This window comes from Barbatula barbatula (assembly GCF_947034865.1).
Source record: "Barbatula barbatula genome assembly, chromosome: 2".
NCBI lineage: Eukaryota > Metazoa > Chordata > Actinopteri > Cypriniformes > Nemacheilidae > Barbatula > Barbatula barbatula.
This window is the reverse complement of record NC_136767.1, coordinates 30,020,853-30,046,817: the sequence shown is the minus strand read 5'-3', so window position 1 is coordinate 30,046,817 and position 25,965 is coordinate 30,020,853. Positions and strand designations below refer to the sequence as shown.

At 39.3% G+C, this 25,965-nt stretch overlaps 1 protein-coding gene across 1 annotated transcript; it reads right to left on the bottom strand.

The window, feature by feature from the left end:
- Positions 1-25,940, bottom strand: LOC306903109 (2-hydroxyacyl-CoA lyase 2-like; the record flags this gene model as incomplete). The annotated part of the gene is made up of 15 exons (XM_079472058.1): positions 1-179; positions 634-739; positions 1,013-1,084; positions 1,230-1,300; positions 1,397-1,566; positions 1,691-1,805; positions 2,600-2,734; positions 2,855-2,991; positions 3,935-4,032; positions 4,250-4,349; positions 4,461-4,572; positions 4,738-4,876; positions 6,765-6,892; positions 6,979-7,180; positions 25,887-25,940. 15 exons carry the CDS (start codon positions 25,938-25,940, stop codon positions 1-3), a joined length of 1,818 nt encoding a protein of 605 aa, XP_079328184.1.
- Positions 25,941-25,965: the final 25 nt, after the last annotated feature.

The window sequence follows — 25,965 nt, the reverse complement described above, 5'->3', positions numbered from 1 at the left end:
TTAGACGGAGATAGAGCCCTCCCTGAAGTTGGTTTTCCCAATCAGAACGTTTAACAGAATGGCTTTTCGCTCTCTTCTTTCCTTCTGTGCCTTTTTAATGATGTCATCAAGTTGTGACTCATCCTGTCGCCCAACCAGGTAACCCTTGCCCCCATAGCCATCAGCTACGATGTGATAATCTGCAAGCAGAAAACAAGAAAAAAACGAATTCATACTTTTGTATCCAAATACAGTATAGAAGAAAGTCAAATGTCAGTGCTGCTGTATTCCTTGAGTGTACAACTGCTGGACACTATGCAATCCTATAATGTCACAGGTGCTACGGAAGACTCAACAATAAATTACTAAATAACAAAAATGGTAAATAACTGTGACCTAGACTTCTCTTTTAAAGCGATTTTACACGTAGTTGAACTGTACGGTACAACAACATTCAAGTAAATAATTTCCCTGGTTAGTAATATGACATCACAGGTCAAAGAACATACATGCAACAATATCCTTTTTCTGAAAAACATCTTGATCCACATATTTTTTTGAAGACTCGGGAGGTGTACTGTAAACTTCAAACTCGTGCTAAATCCTACATTTATGACAACATTTTGAAAATATTATTAGAGTAAACCATCTCACCTGTGAAGGCGAGACCACAGGCTACATTGCTCCCGAGCAAAGGCACTTGTTCTCTGGAGATCTGACTCCAGCAGGCATCATTTCCGACCAGAGCGATCACTGGTGTCTGACATGACGTGAAAAAACAGCTCATTTACAATCGTTCTGGCTTATATACTGCATTTATGCATTATGCACTTACAATATAAGTCTATGGGGACAATCACATAACATGCTTCATCTGCTGTTGATCGCATATGGAAAGGGTTAAAAATGTTATGATTTTTTAATTCATTTGTAAATAAATCAAATGTAATCCAAAACCCTATTACGCCCTGTCCTGTCTTTTAAATAGATATGTAAACTATTTATATGTGAGGTTTGGCCGTGTTTTCCCCACCTTGTGGCGTGTAAAGGTATCAAATTCAGCTACACTGTATCCAAGGGAACCATCACCGTAAATGATCCAAACCTGTAACACACACATCGCACCACGTGGGAAAAGCTGTTTCAATAACTGGGGCAAATGTCACTACAGTCAGGTCAGCTAGGTCCTCTGGTCAAACAGAGATCAATATCAAAGCATTCAATACAATTTAACTTCTTTACAGTCTTACCTCAGAGTCAGGTCGACAGAGCTTGGCCCCCAGAGCAAAACCTCCTCCAACACCCAGAGTCCCAAAAGCTCCTGGAGTGAATAGCAGAAAACAGAATCATCAATTCCTTCAAAACGGTGCTTTAGATGTTCACAAACAGGTCAAAAAATATCGATAGTCCTGCTAATCTGGGTCTAGCCAGCGCAGCGGGCCCCGCGGCCTCATGATATAAGCAGCACTGCCGACAAAATCTCCCCCGGCGGCCACTATGATGCTGTCCTCATTCAAAAGCTCATCCACCCGGTGCAGAACATTCAGAGGATTCAGATGCATCTCTGTCTTCTCATCTGCTTTGGCTCTGAGATAAACAAATAGGCAGCGAGATGAAACTAAAGGGAGTTATAGGTCATAGGTTTACACATTCAGTCTCCTGAGACAAAGCTGACATGCAAGCAAGAATAGAAAAGGTGGGGAAAGTTCACCTGTTAGTTTTCTCTTTGACGTAATCTCCTTCTTTCAGACTTTGAGGCCATTCCTCTGGGCATCTGTGTCCCTTGAGGGCTTTAGAGAGACGCAGGAGGAAAGAGCCAGCATCGCCTGAAACATTTGGAAAATAAATTGTCAGTGTAGAACCCCTTTTTTAGTAGTGTATATGTACTGTATGTATACACAGGTTATAACTTAAATTATACAAATATGATGTAGCTGTAATCCGCTGAGCGGCTAAACTGGGAGTGCTGTATTTGTGACGCATCAAAAAGGACATCATACATACAAAAAACAGAAAGCTTTCCAATACTCCAATTATTACTCCACAAACATGTTGCAAAAATAAATTGCTGGTCAACAAAGAGTACACTTACTCCCCATTCACCCCCTCCTGACCCACAACAGGTGAGCAGGTGCCCGATAACCACTTCCTACATATCTCACGACCCCTCCCAAATCATGTGACGCATTTACCATTTCATGTCCACTACAGATGGATTTTGATTCTAGTTTATTTAGTGCAGAGCTTTTTAAACTTCAAAAGGTCCCAAAAGATGTCCCATGTGCTTTAAGACCACACATTTTATATACATATAATATACACAATAAAGTACAGTCTCTTTACAAAACATTGATCACAAGATTGTAAGTGTGTAATGTAAATGATGTGCCCAAATGATAAAATAGTGTAGTAGAGTATACTATAATATTTACTATAGTAAACTGTAGTAAAATGTCAAGATACTCCGGTATAGGGTGTTCAATTAAGTATAGGCCTATTACAGTTAATGAATTAAAACTAGTTAGATACTATAGTTAATACTATAGTACAGAGAATTTTATTTTCATTAATGTATTATACATTATGTATTCAGGAAAGAAATTAAACTGCACTTCTTCACCTTGAATGGCCACTGTTGGTTTCCAGAACATGTCCGAGTTCTTCAATAGCTGACTTCTGTCTCTGTTAACTGCAATGATTTTACTCCGTCGGTTCAGCACCCTTCCATAACCCAATCTGAAGTCACACACTGTGCCTACAAACCAAAACAAATCATGTATTGACATCTAGAAAAAGAATAGCTTAGTTTTCTAAGCATTCCGAACAGTATAAAACCATAGAAAATAAAAAGACACTAGATGGCGCTGTTACTCACCTGCCAGCAGCACAAGATCAGCATCTTTCAAGGCATCTCTCCTGTTCTGTCTGATGTGCAGTAAACTGTTCTTTCCCAGCATGCCCCGAGACATCCCACCCAGGAAGCAAGGAATGCCTAAAGACTCTAGGGCCTTTCTGTAAGACACACATCCAAAAAGAGAGTTCAAACTTCAACCATGAGTTACATGTCCGGGTGCTATAAATCAATAATTGTTGCCGTTTTTGGCTCATGCTTACACAACTAAAGCATTATTCTATATGATCAATTTATTCAATACATACAGTAACTGTGTTGGTTGCATATGGAGCATAAAAACCCTTTGGACCTAAAGCAGTGGTTCTCGAACTGGGGGCCCCAAGATTGATCCAGGGGGACACGGAATTTGTATCATACTTTTCACGCAATCAAACACTAGAAAAATAACCAAAATTATTTATGTTTCAGCATTGTATAACTGAATATGTTTTTGGTTTCTTAAAATTCTAGTTTAGGATTATGCGACTTTATTTTGGGGAGGGTCGAAAATGCACTGTACAACAAGGAAAACGTTTGAGAACTACGGACCTAAAGGGATAGTTCACACCAAGATTTAAACTCTTTTTTTGTAAGAAAAATAAATATTTGTTCTGCAGAATACAAAAGAAGATATTTGTTGGTAGCCAAACAACACCGCCCCATTGACTTGGCCCCAAAATGATTTCTCAACATATTTTCTTTTCCACATAAAAATGAACCAGAAGTTTTGAACCACATGAGAATATAATTTTTTGAGAAATTTTTTTTTGAGTGTTATTTTATACTTCTAATGCCCTTTATTGCAAAGAAAAATAAATAGTAAGCAGGTCTAAAGTAGCAGAACGGGTTTTTTCACGATATGATTTAAAAAAATGTAAAGGTGTCAACCAGTATATGTCAATATTAAATGTTTAATGTTTACTGTTTAATGAAGGAGGGTTGTCTTTAAATATCTAGACTGGCACCACAAAGACAATAGGTTTAATATCCAGAAGGGGATTGATGAACTACTCCATGAACGAGTATGACACAAACTGGGTAAAGACAGAATGGCTAAATGACCTGACATCATCTGCAGGTGTAGGCGGCAAGGTTGCTTGGCTGCCCAACAGTATGACGGGTTTCTTGGCTCGGCTCACCAGTTCCACACATCTTTGAATCTGGAAATGAATGAAACAACTTGAATACCGAGTCATGTAAATAAGATCTAATCTGCCGTGTCTGAAGTAAAAGTCACAGCTTTCTAGATCATTTCATTCTGCCCTGTTATGGTTCATGTTAAAGATGATGAGAATCAAATGAGATCTAATGTGACGCAACCATAAAAGCAATTAATAATACATCTCAAATGGCCATTAAATGATTGACAGGTCTCACCTCATCCTCTGTGGCCTGCGGGATGTGAACGGGAAGTGGGGAGGGATCACGGTTTTCCCAAGCTCCAGCAAATAAGTTAGATAAGTGATTTTTAAGATACCTGGCGGATAACAAACAAAAACACTTTCAACGTAAAAGTGATTGCCTTTCCTTTAATAATGAAATAAAGCGTAAGAAAATTGGAGGAAATAAAAAGTGAGAAATGTTTTACCGTGCAGTGATTTTGCCCATAAGACCTTTGGGAGTGTTTTTAGGGGCAAACTCTTTTTCCACCACATGGAAAGGGTACAGCGTGTCTATGGGAAGCTCGATAAACACTGGGCCTGTGAAATTGTTATACACATCAAACTGTACTTATGCACACAGAGTCAGGTCATGTACTCTCTAAAAAGTGTGATTCACTATATCTTAACTTAAAAGTGACATGTTTCAATCACTCACAAAAATGATAAATGATTAAATGAAAAAATGGTCATTCGCAGCATTACCTGGTGTGCCAGACTGTGCCACGGCCAATGCTTTTCTCACAGTAGGAACGATTTCTCTCACTGTTCTCACTGAAGCACAGAACTTACAGAGGGGTTTAAAGAGAGACATCTGGTCAATATCCTTCAGGGCTCCTCTACCCTAAAAAACACAAAAATCGAATGTCAAGAGGAAGAGTGGTGGGTTATTCTTGTACAAATTGTAGATTTTCATATTTATAACAGATCACAAAACCATCACATATGACACACACTTAAAATATTACTGTTCGCTGTATTAACATAAACAATTAATGTCTTAAGCTAGGATCTCTTCTACGTTACACACACGACTCAACAGAATGTTCATATCAAATGTATTTTACAGTAAGATATACTATGTCTGCAACTTTTCAGCACCAATGAGAATTTATGGGATCAGATTGACAACACATTCTTAGGAGGACAATACTCACATATTTATATCCACATCCTAATTTTATTTAAAAAAAGGAGTTTTATGTTCTTGCCATAAAGATCATCAGAAGTTAGAATAGCTTCACAGATGTTTTATACATGGGTCTAAATAAATTGATAAAGTGATTTTGTGTCCATAGAAAGCACATTAAATATAAGTAAAATGTCTTTTTACTTACAACGTAAAGTTTCTTGGACAATAAAGTCACAATTTGGTTGAAATACTGTTACATTGTCATTCAGCGTAACACAATATGTACAAATTCAGAATTTTACTTATTAAAATATATAAAATAATTAGGGGAGCATTTACATTTTATTGTGCTTTAAATATGTAAAAAAGATTATTGACCATTGGCCGAATTTTTTTTTTTTACAAATCATTAGCATTTAGTGTGAAAGTAACTATTCTCTTTTTATATGTGATAAATAGATTTTTGTGATAAATAGACTTATTTATTTTATGCTTAAACCCTTTTTCGTCAAAAATATAAATTATTTTAGCAGTGCGGAATTTCATTTGAATATAATGATGATGATATAATGACATTCTTGTTCAGAGCAAGTCGAAACATTGAATGTCACAAGTATTCCGACAAATATAAAGTAACGACTTTATAATACAAGAATAAGTGTTCACAACATCATAATGCTAGCTAGCAGTTTACTTTTAATAGCTTATTGTTTGGCATCATACGTCTTCCAGAAGGAAATATTATGCGCAAACAATGGTGTCAGAGACTCCTCTATATTAAATTATGAGCGAAAGAATCCCTCCACAATAATTGATCATTAATGTCACTCAACACATCGTGTTAATATATACATGAGAATGCGATGTGCTTGTTACACTGAAAGGTTTGATAGATAAGTATACTGTAAGCTCTTGACCGGGCAAGTAGAAACAAAGCATGTCATTTTATTCTTAAGAAAAAATGAAGCAAACATTGAAGTTTCTTCTTTAGCTCCGTTCCTTAAGCTTCATCCCTGTACACCTGTTCTTCTGTTCATACTGAAATGAGATCATTTGCTTTGTTATTTTCTTTCTAGTGCGTTTCTTCTCTTCAACATGCTTCGTAAGATCCCGGGTAGAGCGGTTCAATAATAATATAAAAGTAATTGCTGACTTATTTGCTCTCTGTGTGTACACTTGTACTGGGCGGGAGGAACCAGGAGAGTTAAGATAAGCCTTGAGGTGAGGTGATGAATACACATCCAGTTTACTGTGTCAGAGATACATGGAGATAAAACCCTGTAATTTCATCACTACCACAATCTCATGAGTGCAGAGAAAGCATGTTAAGCATTCTTATACAAACAGTTGTTGACAGACTCAATATTAAACTCACAACTTGCGCATGAAATGTTATATTCAAGTTTTAGAATTAAATTCATAAAATGATTTCTACTTTCAGAGCCTCACTGTTGCGGTCAGGGGGCTACCTCTGTGACGGACAGTTACCTGATATAATCTCACACCAATAGCGATATGAGGAACAGATAAGGCAGAGGTGTTCCAGCACGCCAGGCTGAGCAGAGAGTATGTAAAGTGCACCTTGAAGTAACTTTCTGACCTGCAGTAGAGTAGCAGCTGCACCACCGATAAGAAGCAGAGGAGATTCGGCCATCTGAGCGTTCTTCACCGCAGTGACAGTGTTGGTCAGTCCAGGTCCGGCCGTGACTGCAGCCACACCCACTGTGCCTACAGGGGCAAAACACTAGATTATCACCATCTAACATCCTCATGCAACACGAAGGACCCTCTTGCTTTCTTAGATTTGTTCTTACCGGAAAGTCTTGCCACGGCATCGGCTGCAAACACAGCCGTGGCCTCGTGCCGCGTGTCGACGATGCGGATGCCCAGTTTCTCACAGGCCACCAGGATGGGCGAGATGTGTCCTCCCACCAACGTAAAGACGAATTTGACCCCGTGAGCCCGCAGGACCTCCGCCACGCTCTCTCCTCCATGCCGGGGACTCTTACTTTCTGTCTGGGTGTCACAGACGTTGACAGTTAGAATAACATTCCCTGGTGTATAATGCAACAATCTTTGTCACTGCGAGGGGAGGAGAATACGCCTCAAGAGAATAGAATAATAGACACATTGTCGGATTGTGGGAGTGGTGTTTCCCTGTCCTGATTTATGGATATCTGCCAAAACAGGTGTTCTGCACGAACGTGTTTACATGCAATGTTGCAGTAAAAACTTGCAGTGTTGGCAATACAACAAGAATGCTTAAGTGTCAAATAGGCGCATGAGATCAAAGACAGCAAGGCTTGTGATGCAGTGAGCTGCGCGTGCACACCTGTCACCAGTGGCGGCTGGTGAAAAATATTTTAGGTGGGGCTGTTTGTGTGTGTGTGTGGGCATCTGGGGGGATCCTCCCCCAGAAATTTTTTAATTTCATAGATGTGATTTCCTGCATTCTGGTGCATTTTAGTCCATGTCCCTTGCCTATACCAATAAAAGAACTCAAACCAGTCAATACCAATGGTCTAAAAAGACAATATTAATTGAACTGCCATGTAGAAATCAAGTCTCACAGGTAATGATAATGAACAAGTTACATCGCTCAGTGTCCAGATAGGAAAAAGTGAACAAAAAAAAACAAAGCAAGCATAGTTACATTACTATTAAGATCAATATTTTAATGGCAAATGTGTGTGAAATGTGGTGTGGTGAGTGAGAGAGAGACTGAGTGAGTAAGAGAATGATAGCGTGTGTGTGTGTCTTTCAAAGTGAGTGAGTTGGAGAGATAGATGGAGGATGAGTGTGTGTGTGTGTGTGTGTGTGTGTGTGTGTGAGAGAGAGAGAGAGAGAGAAAAAGAGAGAGTAAAGAGTAGAGAGAGACTAAGATATGGTGTCTGTGACAGACTTGTGTATGAGAGAGGTAGATGGAGTGAATGCGGGAGGGTGTGTGTGTGTGTGTGTGTGTGTGTGAGAGAGAGAGAGGTAGATGGAGTGAATGCGGGAGGGTGTGTGTGTGTGTGTGTGTGTGAGAGAGAGAGAGAGGTAGATGGAGTGAATGCGGGAGGGTGTGTGTGTGTGTGTGTGAGAGAGAGAGAGGTAGATGGAGTGAATGCGGGGGGGTGTGTGTGTGTGTGTGAGAGAGAGAGAGGTAGATGGAGTGAATGCGGGAGGGTGTGTGTGTGTGTGTGTGTGAGAGAGAGAGAGGTAGATTGAGTGAATGCGGGGGGTGTGTGTGTGTGTGTGTGTGAGAGAGAGAGAGGTAGATGGAGTGAATGCGGGGGGGGTGTGTGTGTGTGTGTGAGAGAGAGAGAGGTAGATGGAGTGAATGCGGGAGGGTGTGTGTGTGTGTGTGTGTGAGAGAGAGAGAGGTAGATTGAGTGAATGCGGGGGGTGTGTGTGTGTGTGTGTGTGTGTGTGAGAGAGAGAGGTAGATGGAGTGAATGCGGGGGGTGTGTGTGTGTGTGTGTGTGTGTGAGAGAGAGGTAGATGGAGTGAATGCGGGGGGGGGGTGAGTGAGTGAAGGGGATGGAGAACTCTTATTTGTACAGGAACTTTGCTCGTCTATCTTTCTGAGTGGCAAATCTCTCAATGACCCTTGTGTTGAAATCTGGAATGTCCCGTGTGAGTTTCTTCTCTATAGAGAGTATAGCCAGAGCGTTGAGGCGATCTTGTGCCATAGTGTTCCTAAGGAACGTTTTGATCCTCTTTAAAGTAGAGAAGCACCTCTCTGATTCTGCTGTTGTCATTGGTGTGGTGATGAGGATCTTGAGAAGACTTACAGTTTCAGTGAATGTGTCTTGAAGGTTATTTTCCATTACAACCTGAAAGAGAGCCAGTGCACCACTGCAACCCTGGAAGTCCTCATTTTCATAGATAAGGGACAGTTCTGTTTTAAGTCTGGCTTTGTCCAACATGGGATAGGCTTCCACCGTGGTTCCTAGTGCTGAATCTGGGAACTTTCTGCTGTGTTGTGGGAACAAGTCTCCTTGCAACAGAGTGGCACTGATGAGATGATTGGTGAAAGAAAACCTCTCCTTGGCATGGCTCATAATGGTATCACACACCTATGAAATTAGACATAATTGTAGAAGAGTAAGCACAGAAAACATTAAGTTTTCACATTTCTCAGTTCAACAATACAATAAAATCAGCATATTCATAGCAGTTACAATTTTGTTATGAGCAAGTAAGTTTTATTAATTACAATACAGACACTAGCTCTCACTCACTCACTCGCTCGCTCTATTGGCGGTCTCTATCACTCTCTCTCTCGCTTACTCACACATACACACCATATAGCACTAATTAATAAAATCACAAATGTGAAAAAAAAGTAGATAAATATGTCTAATAATGACAATTCAGAATACAAAAATGTGCAAACAAACACAAATACATATAGGCTATAGAATACAGAAACAGAATTTCTGTTACTGCTTACCTCTATTGCCAGATGCTGTTGCGTTTCTTCTCCCATTGCCCTCCTTCTCTTCGGGGGTGGTTCCTGTACGGGTCCCCTATACTCCTCATCCTCAACTAGAGAAGGAACGGAGTCCCTGATCCAAAATAAGTTTCACAAGTCACTGTCCACCCTGAAATTACTGTATCAGAAACCAACTTGCTGGAGATATAAACATAATTTTAATAAAACTGTATTAAAATATGTGCTATTGCTGTGTTGGGCCTAGTCAATGTTATCTAGATTCATCACAAATAAATTCACTAGTCTAACATGGTGGCGAAATTGTAATATTTATGATAGGTTCTGTTGTGCTAAGCCATGTGGATTTATGTTTTTATTGTTTAGGCTGCATAAGCATGTTTTTAGCCAATATGCAAAATCATAGCCTACCTGATCACCTGTATGCTGTGAGTGAACCTCTGGGTGATCCCTGCGATGAAGACAGAGTCTATGTTCCTCTTCTGCAGATGGTTAAACAGCATGTCTACATGTGGCATGATTTTGTGGAATAACGCCAGGATGAAACAGAAAACCTCATCTTCCAACATTCTCATACAACCCCCGGCCTCTCTCTTCGATATGGCATCAAAGTCTCCTCTGTCTCGAATGGTTTGGAAGCACTTAACCAGTTCATCTTTGTGCTCGTAAACTGTGTTAACAGCACGACTGTGGAAGTTCCATCGCGTTGTTGAAGCACCTGGAAGTCTGTGTGCCACCACTTCATCCAGCACTGCCGTTCGTTTGAATGACTTGGAAAAAAATGTAGAAAACCCCCCAATGTCTGAAAAAAACTGCCCGATCTTTGGGATGTTGCCTGCTGCATAATGAGGTTCAACTGATGCGCATAACAGTGAACGTAGTATGCACTCCCGTAGACGTCTTGCACTATACGCTGCACTCCACCTGTAGCACCCCTCATCACTGCGGCACCATCATAGGCCTGGGCAATTAATTTTCTCTCTTGTCCCGCAGGAAGGATGGTGCTCAGCCTTTCCAATAATGCAGTGGCAATCGTATCAGCGGTCGCATTTGGAAGCGCGATAAACTCAAAAAAACGTTGTTGAATGTTGTTGTGGCCATCTATGTACCGTAGCACAAGCACAAGCTGACAATGAGTGCAGATGTCGGTTGTCTCGTCTGCCTGAATGGCAATATAGTCCGACTGTTTCACCTCTTCCAGAATGCGGTCTCTGAGAACTGACAACACGCAGTCTAACAGTTCATTTTGCACGGTCTTCGAAGTGCCTTTAAAAACAGTGGCGTTCTCCAGGTGCACCTCCAACTCACAGTCGATTGAGGCCATAAGATCAATTAGACCCAGGAAAATGCCAGGGTTTTCTGATGCGTCACTCTCATCGTGACCACGCAAAGCAAGTTCAAAGGCACCACAACATTTCACGGCATCAATGATCTTTGACAAAATATGCCGATTCCTGTCCACCTCCTCGTTGTGCCTTCTTATGGCAATGCGGTGTCCCTCATCTAGCTGTGTGGCTATACTAATTCGGCCTAGCATGGCTAGCTTCACAGAGTTGTACATATGCACTCTTGCCCGTTCATGTTTCTTAATGCGTTCTGACATATGTTCAGGTCTGTCACCCCTGTCTGTGTCCACCAGCTATCACAAGCACTTGTTTTAAACAGTAAGCAAGGGAAGCAAAAGATTGCATTGGCGTAACCACAGCTAGTAAGCCAAACCTTTCGATCGAACCAACCTCGGGAAAAGGTTCTCTTGTAGGTTTTCTCCTTTTCTCGCGCCTTTTGCGTTATATTCACTTCTGGCTTGTCTGGTCCGAGTTCTTTTACAATTAGTTTTTCCGCTAATGTTCTTCTTTCGAATGGATACAGGTGTAGAGATTTTACTGAATTTGGGGCAAGATTAACTCCCACGACTACATTATTGATATTCAACGTCGCCGGCGCCGCCATACTGCACTCGCACTCCGCTCTGAGGTAAAAGGTAAAAAGTGGTGCACTGCTCTAATCTTGGTTAGGGATGTGCACATCGATGCTATAGTATCGATATATCGATACTCGAAAGCTACTGTTTAGGTATCGATATTTCATATAAAGTATCGATATCTTAATTAAGGCATGACTAAATGTTATCAAAGCTGTGCAGTGTTTATGTCAATCGGTGACGGTGTTTATAATGTTAAAACTTTCCAGCCGGCTGTGCGTGCGTGCGTGCAGTCTGTAGCGCGATGACGTAGTGGACTTTACCCATACGTAATTGATGTCATACCCGCATGCACTGCGGGTGTATTTTGATGGTGCAGCGCGAGTTGTGTGGTCACGTGGACGACGCATTCATTTTAAACAGAGCGGCACGATGGCAGAGAGGAAAAGTAGCGTGGTGTGGTGCTATTTTTCTACAATATTGCACGATGCAATATATGTGATAAAAAAGTGGCACACAGCAATAATACTAGCAACCTTTTTAAACATTTACAAACGACACACCCTGAAACTTATAAAGAGGTTGAACGAAACCAAGCTGCCCGTGCCCAGTCTTCCTCTGCCCAGTCTTCATCTGTCCGACAAAAGACGTTACAGGAGACTTTCCAGGGAGGCAAAAAGTATCCAGGTACAAAGAGCTGGTCATTAGTTAACCTATTACGTGTAATCCCTTGTCACTTGGTACAAATAGGCAAATAAAAATAAGTGTGTTTGTGCGCGCACACAAATGAAAGTTTGCGATAGGAAACTTCAGTACAGTTCAGTAATAGTTCTGTACAGTAAGTGTAACAGTTTGTCATGAAACTGCTCCGAGACTTAGAGGTGAGATCCACTTGCAGCTTTATTAGGGGGTAATCCGAAGGCGTAATCCAAATAACGGGCAGGGGTCATACACAGGCAGGCAGTTCAAACAAAGCAACAAACCAAACAAAGAGACAAACCAAAACAAGCAGGGACCAGAGGCAAAAGGGTAATCAGGGAACAAGGCACAAATCCAGAAGACAGGGAATAGACACAGGTAACGCTCAGAAATGCAGACAGGCTAACAAGACTTCGCAGTGAGTGAATAAGTGCACATGGTATATATAGAGTGAATGTGAATGATATGCAGGTGTGTGTGAAATCAGTGCTGATGAGTCCGGGTAGTGCGTTATGGGAAATGTAGTCTGTGAGTGAATGATAAGTTTGATGTGGAGTGCCCTCTGGTGGTTTTCAAGGGCACTCCAGCTGGTGACCGTTACACAGTTCAAGAAAAATGGCCTGTTTAAAATGACAGTGAAAAAATGCACAGTTAATGTTTTTAGGATTTACGTTATTTCATCATAATTTTTGGAAGAATGTGGTTTAAACATTTAAATTTTTTGTTAAATTAACCTTTTATAATAAATATGTTATTAATGGCCAGTACAAGTCGTAATTTGTCTTTAATTGTAATTATATTCTATTATAAAAATGAAAAATTCTCATACACTTTAAAAATGATAGCAGTATCGGTATCGGTATCAGTATCGCTTAAATTTAAAGAAAAAATATCGGTATCGTATCGCATCAAAAAAATGTGGTATCGCCCATCACTAATCTTGGTACTACAGGCGATATTTTCAGAGCCCCTAAACCTTAAAATTACACGACGATGATTGGCGAAATATAAACTTTTTTGCGTAGCAACCGGGGAACTATTGGCTTAAATTCCAGCACTGTAGGGCTGAGCGAACTGGAGCCCAGGGAAGACAGCCTATTGGCTACTACTACTACACCAACATCCAAATATCATTCTGGAGAGTTCTAAACACATTCTAGAGTAAAACCATTAATATCATGTAATTAACACAGATTATTTTTCAAAATGAGAGATTATTAAAAGATTTTTTTTTTAAATACAAATAAAAAACTGGCAGGGAGGTCGGCACCCCAGCGCCCTCTATGGGCGAGCCGCTGCTGGTGGAGCGGCATGAATATGACGATGATCTGCATCATTCAAATTCACTCGATGCAATTTAAAAAACAACGGAAGTAACGGTCAACTGTACACTTCGCTTCACGACCAGCATCAGAAGAGATCGTCTTTCACCTTTCGCTGAAACTTGTTTACAGGAAGGATGCCATTGAAATGCAAAGAACCGTCTGACAAAGAGACTTGTATAATACATCCGCGGAGTCGGGCCAGGTAACCGGAAAAATCTCATTTTATTAATAATGCACCACCACATTTAACCAAAATCTTGTGTTTTTGGGGGTCGGGGTACAAATCATTTGTATTAATGCTTATTTGAGGAGGTTAAATCATGAAAGGCATTCATTCCTTCCACTGGAAAAGGGCCCTGGACTTTCTGTTACTAGAAATATCTTTGCATATGAAGGAAAATGTGAAAACAAAATCATAAAGGAATTTAATTTGAGTTAAACTCCCTCTTTTGAACAATCGATTAATCGATTATCGTGTTTTTATATACGCTTTAAGATAAACCGTGTGCAATTTCAATACTTGAATCCATTGTAGAGTATTTTCTCCATATATTTACCAAAGACGGTTTAATAAAATGCTGTTTGAAACTGCCTCTGTTTACAACTTCATGTGAGGCATAGATGTGGATGGTGCATATACTACATACAGTATATAACCATCACTGATGTTTCAGCTCTGCTTCTGCAACACCAGCACACGCTGCTCACACGTCAAATGAAGCATCTATGTATACAGTACAAATGTTACATTTCAGCCTTTTTAAGGCATGAATAAATCATAATCACAGCAAAAAACCTTTTACAGATGCTATTTCAGTGCTAAAAGATGAGTGACACAACGACACATTATTTAATGCGGTGGGACTTTGAGTGAATTAGCTAACCAAGCAACATACAATAGATTTTGTGTTTCAAAGCCTTTTTTTTTCCGCAGAAATGTATACCTGCTGTTCATGATCATCCTTACATCTTTCAACTTGTTTGCCATCCCTTTGGACATGGCCTTTTCTGAGGATATCCACAAAAGCTCACACAAGATTTGGTTATCTTTAAATGTCATCTCAGACATAGTGTTCTGTTTTGACATCTTGATAAACTTTCGAATGGGATTCTTCAAGGAACATGGTCAGGTAGGAAACCAGCCGTAACAGCGTTCTGGGTGTAAAACAAGAAACGAAATGAAAACTAAACCTTTGCATTAGCCAGATTACTGATGAACGCCTTAATAATGCCAATCACACATTTTTAGAAATAGTCCAGTTTAACTGATGACAACAACGTAAATATGATTATCTTACTTAGCTGCACCTGTCTATGTTTTTATATTCAAAACAGATTTTCAGTCCGCACTTTTTTGTTCCGTCTAGGTGCTCGTTCTTGATCCTCAGCTGATAAAGAAAGACTATCTAAGCTCGTGGTTTGTTCCAGACCTGCTGGCTGCGTTTCCGGCGGATGTCTTCATCATAATTTTGGTGAGTTTGCTTATTCGGCCTTATTAATATCAGTCACATTGATGATATCAACTATTCGACGTCTTACTATAAAACCATATTTGATTTGTTTCAGGAAAACTATCACGTTGACACGAGCTCGCTGGTGGCCTCAAAGATCATGAGGATCCTCATGTTTGTGAGGATTCTGAGCATGATACGTCTGCTCCGTGTCCCGAAACTCACCAGGTTTTTCTTGGAACTTGAAGAAGTAAGGAATAGCCAGTTTCTTGCATACAAAAGTAGACATTTTTGTTGTTGTATGGAGTGTGATTGTAATGGTTGCATGGTGTTTTCGTACGTGCTTGTAGGATTTACACATCCAGCTTGTAGCAGTGAGAAGACTCTTTAGAACCTTGTTTGTTGCAGTGGTGCTGTTTCTTATTATGCACTGGAACGCCTGCATCCAGTTTTTCCTCTCCGGGCTGGGTGAATTTCCACCTGATAGCTGGGTCACACAAGAACACCTCCTGGTATGTGGTACATGGATTTTAATATGGTGAGAAGTCACGTGAATTGAATGCCTGTTTTATTCTTTTTTTGACACATTACGTAGAATGCCTCAATTGGAGAGAAGTACTCATCTTCTTTCTTTCGTGCATTCTGCCAAATGACCGGGACACTATGTGGAGCTTCTGACCCTCCGACACGTACGTCACACTTCCAACATGCATTCGAAATACTTAAATTCAGCGATGCTTGCATTTAGGCGAACTCAGGGCTTTGACCAAATCCTTAACAATAAAACTTACCACAACCTAGTAAAAGCAAGCAGCACTCAAAAAGGATGTAAAAAGATGCAATAATGGCGTTTGCATGGATGTGGTTCTCTGATTTGTAGGTATTGAAGAACAATGGGCCGCCATCATAAGTACTGTGATTGGCCAATCGATGTTTATGGCACTTGTTGCATGGCAGATAGCAACATTTGCAGCTAGCAATGCGAACGTAAAAGAGGTGCTCTTTTGTAACATTTGCTCATTTTTATTAAATGAACTGAAGGTACGTCAGATAATATAATGGCATATTTGATATGTTACATCTGTAGCTGAAAAACTTCGAACATCTGCCCAAGGCATTGCGCAAGCGTGCCATTGCAGGCTACAGATGGCAACAGAAAAGGAGCTGTCTTGGCCTCCTGCAAGAATCGCTAAAAAAGGTTTGTCAAATTGAGAAAGTTAGATTTTTTAAAATATGAACTGATGTGTGCAGTTATACCATTTTGTCAAATGTTGTCACTGACCGATCAAAAGAGTGTAAATGTGTATACCTTCTAAACGTTTATTTTGTTCATGTGTAGGAGCAAATTAGCATATTCATGAGCTCAAAGCTAAAAGACATTCATGTTTCGTACTGTAGGATGTTATGAAAGTCATGTGCCCAAACTTGATGAAGGGATGGCTGTTTGCTAGTGGCGATGTCACGCTGATCGAGGCCGTTCTGATGAAGCTGGAGTGCGAAATCTTCCAGACAGGCGACATCATCATCCAACGGAACGGTCCTGCTGACAGGATGTTCTTCATCGAGCGTGGACGGGTACACGAGGAGATCAAGTCTTTCCAGCAGGAGCTCTTGTCTGGAGAGTACTTTGGAGGTGGTGTATGAGAAACTTGCTTTAATTCAGTTTGAACTTTACAGAGACACACATCATATCATTTTTACCAAGAACTTCCTACTTTTGACAGGAAGCTGGTAGAATGTGTGAAAGAATTCAGACATAATTCGGACAACTTGGAAAACGACCGAAAAACCTTTAAGTGTGCCATTGGTATATTTAAAAGAAAATATACATACAGTATATACTGTACCGCCAGTCTACTTTTTATGTTGACTTACTGTAGATCTACTTGTTTTCATCATTTGATGGAGAAATGCCGTACTCTATAAAAGTGTTATGACGTATTTGGCTTGTAGTTAGGTTTCTTGCTTATATATTGAATGTTTTTTCTATTTGGATTTCTCTGTTATGTCTTTGCAGAGATCAGTTTGCTCTTGGGAGGACAGCAGCCTGCTCAACTTCGTGCCTTAAGTTCCTGCACACTTTTTTCCTTGTCTGTGGACAAGCTGCAGGAACTTGAGAGGAGCTTTCCTGATGTGATCGCTGATCTGCGGGAAGCGGCTCATCAGCACCTTTCAGATATCGAGCGTACGAAGCCTTTTCAAAGCAGTCAGACTGGGTGTAGTGGCTTTAAAAAAAGTCTTTATGCTGAAAAAACAATGCGAGTGACGTTACAGTCCATTTAGCAATGCTCAAAACAAAGCTCAGAAGTTCAGCTTATGTTGGTGTATTATGTATGCATTAACTCTCTGCTAAAGTGTTTTGTTTGTGTGCTTTACAGAAGGTGCTGCGGAGGATGAAAATGAAGATCAAGTGTGAAGAAGATGGAGTGCTTATTAATTAAAACTAAGAAACGTTCACACACTTGTCTCTGATTTTTTGGGCTTCGTTGGTTCTTGTCAATACTAGTGTTAACATATGGAAACATTTAGTGGTTTGCCCTTTAGTGCTCAAGTCACAGTTTTGGCCATCTTATCTTTTAATTTGACATTATTTGAAGATGAAAATACCTTTGCAGTAGTGTAATGCTATGGAGGAAGGAGAAAGTAAGCGGGATTATAAATCCACATTTGGTGGTTATGACCTAAATCAGCTTTAAAGCGATCCTGGTTAAGGCCTTTGGTCCTAAAGCGGCTTCTTCAAATGCTCCAGAGACTCAGCTTGAGGCCGGACCAAGGAGACCAGGTTGTCCAGCAACCTTTACCAGAATCATCTTCTCCACTGGGAGCCCACTCACAAGCCCCAGAAGCTTCTGAATATCAGAAGGCGTGAAATAAGATGCTGTTCTCAATGATGTTTATGAGTCTTTCGTGATTTTATTGCAATCAAAACATCTTGATGAATTATATGACAATACCTAAATGATTCTGTGAATCACAAACCTGAGGAAAAGAACTGTGATATAGAAAGGTCTCAGATTGAAAAAATACAGACTACTTATTTCCAGAGGTTCTTATAAATATATTTGACGGTAATACTTAGATTAAAACTAACATGTTTCTAAACTTCAATTTGATGATCCACTGATTCCGTCATACAGTAAGCATGCACAATAACTGTAACTGCAAAGTCATGGTCTTCAGTTTCAGGCACACCGTTGAATGAAAAAGATTCAACACTATTGCATATATCACACAAGCAGCCACACTAACACACAGATCAGTCCTTCATTGTCATATATTAATGTGCTTGGAAAACATGAAATAAATATTGAAAGGACCACAACATTTCTGATCTTCCAAAGCGACACACTAAGGCACTGCTGCTCCTTAAGGAAATGGGTGAACTTCAAGAAAAAAAACATGTCCAGGCCACCGTATACAACTTATATTTTTCTTAAATAAATAATTTTTGCGATTGTGACATTGTGACCTACTTTAAGTACATTAATCAAAAAAATTCATTGTTATGGGTCCTGTATAGGAGGTTTCAATAATTCTCATTATTCTAAATGGTGATTCTCATACTGTAATACAGTACGTAATATAAATAAAATAAGCATAAATTAAAGCCAGTACAACAAATTCTACAACATGGTACTTGTCAAATTAAGTATTACAAGAAAAAAATAAGCCTTATTTCCCCAATACAACACTGAGACATTGGGTAAATGTATGTGCTTACTTATAAAATAATGTCACAATGTAAAAATGTATTAAACATCAGCTCTCTTTGAGCGAAATATTGTCTTATTTCTGGTGGAGAGAAAGATGAGCACAACATGTCCTTTTTCTGAGTTTCACCCAGTTTAACTTTAAAAACTGTCCTAGTTACAACACCGCTGCAATCTGGTATGTTGTTGCACACATTTGATACTCTGCTTCCATTCCAATAACTTAACTTCTTTTTGTTTTAACAAGTCAGTCTGTAAATGTACTGAAATGTGCACCGCATATAAATTAATTAGGCTTTAAAATTAAAACATAAAATTGAAATGTAAAACATAAAAGAGAACTTTGGGTTTCTAGGCAGGATCGTGCACAGTGTCGCTGTTTAGACGGAGATAGAGCCCTCCCTGAAGTTGGTTTTCCCAATCAGAACGTTTAACAGAATGGCTTTTCCCTCTCTACTTTCCTTCTGTGCCTTTTTAATGATGTCATCAAGTTGTGACTCATCCTGTCGCCCCCCAACCAGGTAACCCTTGCCCCCATAGCCATCAGCTACGATGTGATAATCTGCAAGCAGAAAACAAGAAAAAAAAACGAATTCATACTTTTGTATCCAAATACATGTATAGAAGAAAGTCAAATGTCAGTGCTGCTGTATTCCTTGAGTGTACAACTGCTGGACACTATGCAATCCTATAATGTCACAGGTGCTACGGAAGACTCAACAATAAATTACTAAATAACAAAAATGGTAAATAACTGTGACCCAGACTTCTCTTTTAAAGCGATTTTACACGTAGTTGAACTGTACGGTACAACAACATTCAAGTAAATAATTTCCCTGGTTAGTAATATGACATCACAGGTCAAAGAACATACATGCAACAATATCCTTTTTCTGAAAAACATCTTGATCCACAAATTTTTTTGAAGACTCGGGAGGTGTACTGTAAACTTCAAACTCGTGCTAAATCCTACATTTATGACAACATTTTGAAAATATTATTAGAGTAAACCATCTCACCTGTGAAGGCGAGACCACAGGCTACATTGCTCCCGAGCAAAGGCACTTGTTCTCTGGAGATCTGACTCCAGCAGGCATCATTTCCGACCAGAGCGATCACTGGTGTCTGACATGACGTGAAAAAACAGCTCATTTACAATCGTTCTGGCTTATATACTGCATTTATGCATTATGCACTTACAATATAAGTCTATGGGGACAATCACATAACATGCTTCATCTGCTGTTGATCGCATATGGAAAGGGTTAAAAATGTTATGATTTTTTAATTCATTTGTAAATAAATCAAATGTAATCCAAAACCCTATTACGCCCTGTCCTGTCTTTTAAATAGATATGTAAACTACTTTGTCCCCAGTACATAAAAGGGATTTATATGTGAGGTTTGGCCGTGTTTTCCCCACCTTGTGGCGTGTAAAGGTATCAAATTCAGCTACACTGTATCCAAGGGAACCATCACCGTAAATGATCCAAACCTGTAACACACACATCGCACCACGTGGGAAAAGCTGTTTCAATAACTGGGGCAAATGTCACTACAGTCAGGTCAGCTAGGTCCTCTGGTCAAACAGAGATCAATATCAAAGCATTCAATACAATTTAACTTCTTTACAGTCTTACCTCAGAGTCAGGTCGACAGAGCTTGGCCCCCAGAGCAAAACCTCCTCCAACACCCAGAGTCCCAAAAGCTCCTGGAGTGAATAGCAGAAAACAGAATCATCAATTCCTTCAAAACGGTGCTTTAGATGTTCACAAACAGGTCAAAAAATATCGATAGTCCTGCTAACCTGGGTCTAGCCAGCGCAGCGGGCCCCGCGGCCTCATGATATAAGCAGCACTGCCGACAAAATCTCCCCCGGCGGCCACTATGATGCTGTCCTCATTCAAAAGCTCATCCACCCGGTGCAGAACATTCAGAGGATTCAGATGCATCTCTGTCTTCTCATCTGCTTTGGCTCTGAGATAAACAAATAGGCAGCGAGATGAAACTGAAGGGAGTTATAGGTCATAGGTTTACACATTCAGTCTCCTGAGACAAAGCTGACATGCAAGCAAGAATAGAAAAGGTGGGGAAAGTTCACCTGTTAGTTTTCTCTTTGACGTAATCTCCTTCTTTCAGACTTTGAGGCCATTCCTCTGGGCATCTGTGTCCCTTGAGGGCTTTAGAGAGACGCAGGAGGAAAGAGCCAGCATCGCCTGAAACATTTGGAAAACAAATTGTCAGTGTAGAACCCCTTTTTTAGTAGTGTATATGTACTGTATGTATACACAGGTTATAACTTAAATTATACAAATATGATGTAGCTGTAATCCGCTGAGCGGCTAAACTGGGAGTGCTGTATTTGTGACGCATCAAAAAGGACATCATACATACAAAAAACAGAAAGCTTTCCAATACTCCAATTATTACTCCACAAACATGTTGCAAAAATAAATTGCTGGTCAACAAAGAGTACACTTACTCCCCATTCACCCCCTCCTGACCCACAACAGGTGAGCAGGTGCCCGATAACCACTTCCTACATATCTCACGACCCCTCCCAAATCATGTGACGCATTTACCATTTCATGTCCACTACAGATGGATTTTGATTCTAGTTTATTTAGTGCAGAGCTTTTTAAACTTCAAAAGGTCCCAAAAGATGTCCCATGTGCTTTAAGACCACACATTTTATATACATATAATATACACAATAAAGTACAGTCTCTTTACAAAACATTGATCACAAGATTGTAAGTGTGTAATGTAAATGATGTGCCCAAATGATAAAATACTGTAGTAGAGTATACTATAATATTTACTATAGTAAACTGTAGTAAAATGTCAAGATACTCCGGTATAGGGTGTTCAATTAAGTATAGGCCTATTACAGTTAATGAATTAAAACTAGTTAGATACTATAGTTAATACTATAGTACAGAGAATTTTATTTTCATTAATGTATTATACATTATGTATTCAGGAAAGAAATTAAACTGCACTTCTTCACCTTGAATGGCCACTGTTGGTTTCCAGAACATGTCCGAGTTCTTCAATAGCTGACTTCTGTCTCTGTTAACTGCAATGATTTTACTCCGTCGGTTCAGCACCCTTCCATAACCCAATCTGAAGTCACACACTGTGCCTACAAACCAAAACAAATCATGTATTGACATCTAGAAAAAGAATAGCTTAGTTTTCTAAGCATTCCGAACAGTATAAAACCATAGAAAATAAAAAGACACTAGATGGCGCTGTTACTCACCTGCCAGCAGCACAAGATCAGCATCTTTCAAGGCATCTCTCCTGTTCTGTCTGATGTGCAGTAGACTGTTCTTTCCCAGCATGCCCCGAGACATCCCACCCAGGAAGCAAGGAATGCCTAAAGACTCTAGGGCCTTTCTGTAAGACACACATCCAAAAAGAGAGTTCAAACTTCAACCATGAGTTACATGTCCGGGTGCTATAAATCAATAATTGTTGCCGTTTTTGGCTCATGCTTACACAACTAAAGCATTATTCTATATGATCAATTTATTCAATACATACAGTAACTGTGTTGGTTGCATATGGAGCATAAAAACCCTTTGGACCTAAAGCAGTGGTTCTCGAACTGGGGGCCCCAAGATTGATCCAGGGGGACACGGAATTTGTATCATACTTTTCACGCAATCAAACACTAGAAAAATAACCAAAATTATTTATGTTTCAGCATTGTATAACTGAATATGTTTTTGGTTTCTTAAAATTCTAGTTTAGGATTATGCGACTTTATTTTGGGGAGGGTCGAAAATGCACTGTACAACAAGGAAAACGTTCGAGAACTACGGACCTAAAGGGATAGTTCACACCAAGATTTAAACTCTTTTTTTGTAAGAAAAATAAATATTTGTTCTGCAGAATACAAAAGAAGATATTTGTTGGTAGCCAAACAACACCGCCCCATTGACTTGGCCCCAAAATGATTTCTCAACATATTTTCTTTTCCACATAAAAATGAACCAGAAGTTTTGAACCACATGAGAATATAATTTTTTGAGAGAATTTTTTTTGAGTGTTATTTTATACTTCTAATGCCCTTTATTGCAAAGAAAAATAAATAGTAAGCAGGTCTAAAGTAGCAGAACGGGTTTTTTCACGATATGATTTAAAAAAATGTAAAGGTGTCAACCAGTATATGTCAATATTAAATGTTTAATGTTTACTGTTTAATGAAGGAGGGGTGTCTTTAAATATCTAGACTGGCACCACAAAGACAATAGGTTTAATATCCAGAAGGGGATTGATGAACTACTCCATGAACGAGTATGACACAAACTGGGTAAAGACAGAATGGCTAAATGACCTGACATCATCTGCAGGTGTAGGCGGCAAGGTTGCTTGGCTGCCCAACAGTATGACGGGTTTCTTGGCTCGGCTCACCAGTTCCACACATCTTTGAATCTGGAAATGAATGAAACAACTTGAATACCGAGTCATGCAAATAAGATCTAATCTGCCGTGTCTGAAGTAAAAGTCACAGCTTTCTAGATCATTTCATTCTGCCCTGTTATGGTTCAATTCAAAGATGATGAGAATCAAATGAGATCTAATGTGACGCAACCATAAAAGCAATTAATAATACATCTCAAATGGCCATTAAATGATTGACAGGTCTCACCTCATCCTCTGTGGCCTGCGGGATGTGAACGGGAAGTGGGGAGGGATCACGGTTTTCCCAAGCTCCAGCAAATAAGTTAGATAAGTGATTTTTAAGATACCTGGCGGATAACAAACAAAAACACTTTCAACGTAAAAGTGATTGCCTTTCCTTTAATAATGAAATAAAGCGTAAGAAAATTGGAGGAAATAAAAAGTGAGAAATGTTTTACCGTGCAGTGATTTTGCCCATAAGACCTTTGGGAGTGTTTTTAGGGGCAAACTCTTTTTCCACCACATGGAAAGGGTACAGCGTGTCTATGGGAAGCTCGATAAACACTGGGCCTGTGAAATTGTTATACACATCAAACTGTACTTATGCACACAGAGTCAGGTCATGTACTCTCTAAAAAGTGTGATTCACTATATCTTAACTTAAAAGTGACATGTTTCAATCACTCACAAAAATGATAAATGATTAAATGAAAAAATGGTAATTCGCAGCATAACCTGGTGTGCCAGACTGTGCCACGGCCAATGCTTTTCTCACAGTAGGAACGATTTCTCTCACTGTTCTCACTGAAGCACAGAACTTACAGAGGGGTTTAAAGAGAGACATCTGGTCAATATCCTGCAGGGCTCCTCTACCCTAAAAAACACAAAAATCGAATGTCAAGAGGAAGAGTGGTGGGTTATTCTTGTACAAATTGTAGATTTTCATATTTATAACAGATCACAAAACCATCACATATGACACACACTTAAAATATTACTGTTCGCTGTATTAACATAAACAATTAATGTCTTAAGCTAGGATCTCTTCTACGTTACACACACGACTCAACAGAATGTTCATATCAAATGTATTTTACAGTAAGATATACTATGTCTGCAACTTTTCAGCACCAATGAGAATTTATGGGATCAGATTGACAACACATTCTTAGGAGGACAATACTCACATATTTATATCCACATCCTAATTTTATTTAAAAAAAGGAGTTTTATGTTCTTGCCATAAAGATCAACAGAAGTTAGAATAGCTTCACAGATGTTTTATACATGGGTCGACATAAATTGATAAAGTGATTTTGTGTCCATAGAAAGCACATTAAATGCAAGTAAAATGTCTTTTTACTTACAACGTAAAGTTTCTTGGACAATAAAGTCACAATTTGGTTGAAATACTGTTACATTGTCATTCAGCGTAACACAATATGTACAAATTCAGAATTTTACTTATTAAAATATATAAAATAATTAGGGGAGCATTTACATTTTATTGTGCTTTAAATATGTAAAAAAGATTATTGACCATTGGCCGAATTTTTTTTTTTACAAATCATTAGCATTTAGTGTGAAAGTAACTATTCTCTTTTTATATGTGATAAATAGATTTTTGTGATAAATAGACTTATTTATTTTATGCTTAAACCCTTTTTCGTCAAAAATAAAAATTATTTTAGCAGTGCGGAATTTCATTTGAATATAATGATGATGATATAATGACATTCTTGTTCAGAGCAAGTCGAAACATTGAATGTCACAAGTATTCCGACAAATATAAAGTAACGACTTTATAATACAAGAATAAGTGTTCACAACATCATAATGCTAGCTAACAGTTTACTTTTAATAGCTTATTGTTTGGCATCATACGTCTTCCAGAAGGAAATATTATGCGCAAACAATGGTGTCAGAGACTCCTCTATATTAAATTATGAGCGAAAGAATCCCTCCACAATAATTGATCATTAATGTCACTCAACACTTCGTGTTAATATATATATACATGAGAATGCGATGTGCTTGTTACACTGAAAGGTTTGATAGATAAGTATACTGTAAGCTCTTGACCGGGCAAGTAGAAACAAAGCATGTCATTTTATTCTTAAGAAAAAATGAAGCAAACATTGAAGTTTCTTCTTTAGCTCCGTTCCTGAAGCTTCATCCCTGTACACCTGTTCTTCTGTTCATACTGAAATGAGATCATTTGCTTTGTTATTTTCTTTCTAGTGCGTTTCTTCTCTTCAACATGCTTCGTAAGATCCCGGGTAGAGCGGTTCAATAATAATATAAAAGTAATTGCTGACTTATTTGCTCTCTGTGTGTACACTTGTACTGGGCGGGAGGAACCAGGAGAGTTAAGATAAGCCTTGAGGTGAGGTGATGAATACACATCCAGTTTACTGTGTCAGAGATACATGGAGATAAAACCCTGTAATTTCATCACTACCACAATCTCATGAGTGCAGAGAAAGCATGTTAAGCATTCTTATACACACAGTTGTTGACAGACTCAATATTAAACTCACAACTTGCGCATGAAATGTTATATTCAAGTTTTAGAATTAAATTCATAAAATGATTTCTACTTTCAGAGCCTCACTGTTGCGGTCAGGGGGTTACCTCTGTGACGGACAGTTACCTGATATAATCTCACACCAATAGCGATATGAGGAACAGATAAGGCAGAGGTGTTCCAGCACGCCAGGCTGAGCAGAGAGTATGTAAAGTGAACCTTGAAGTAACTTTCTGACCTGCAGTAGAGTAGCAGCTGGACCACCGATGAGAAGCAGAGGAGATTCGGCCATCTGAGCGTTCTTCACCGCAGTGACA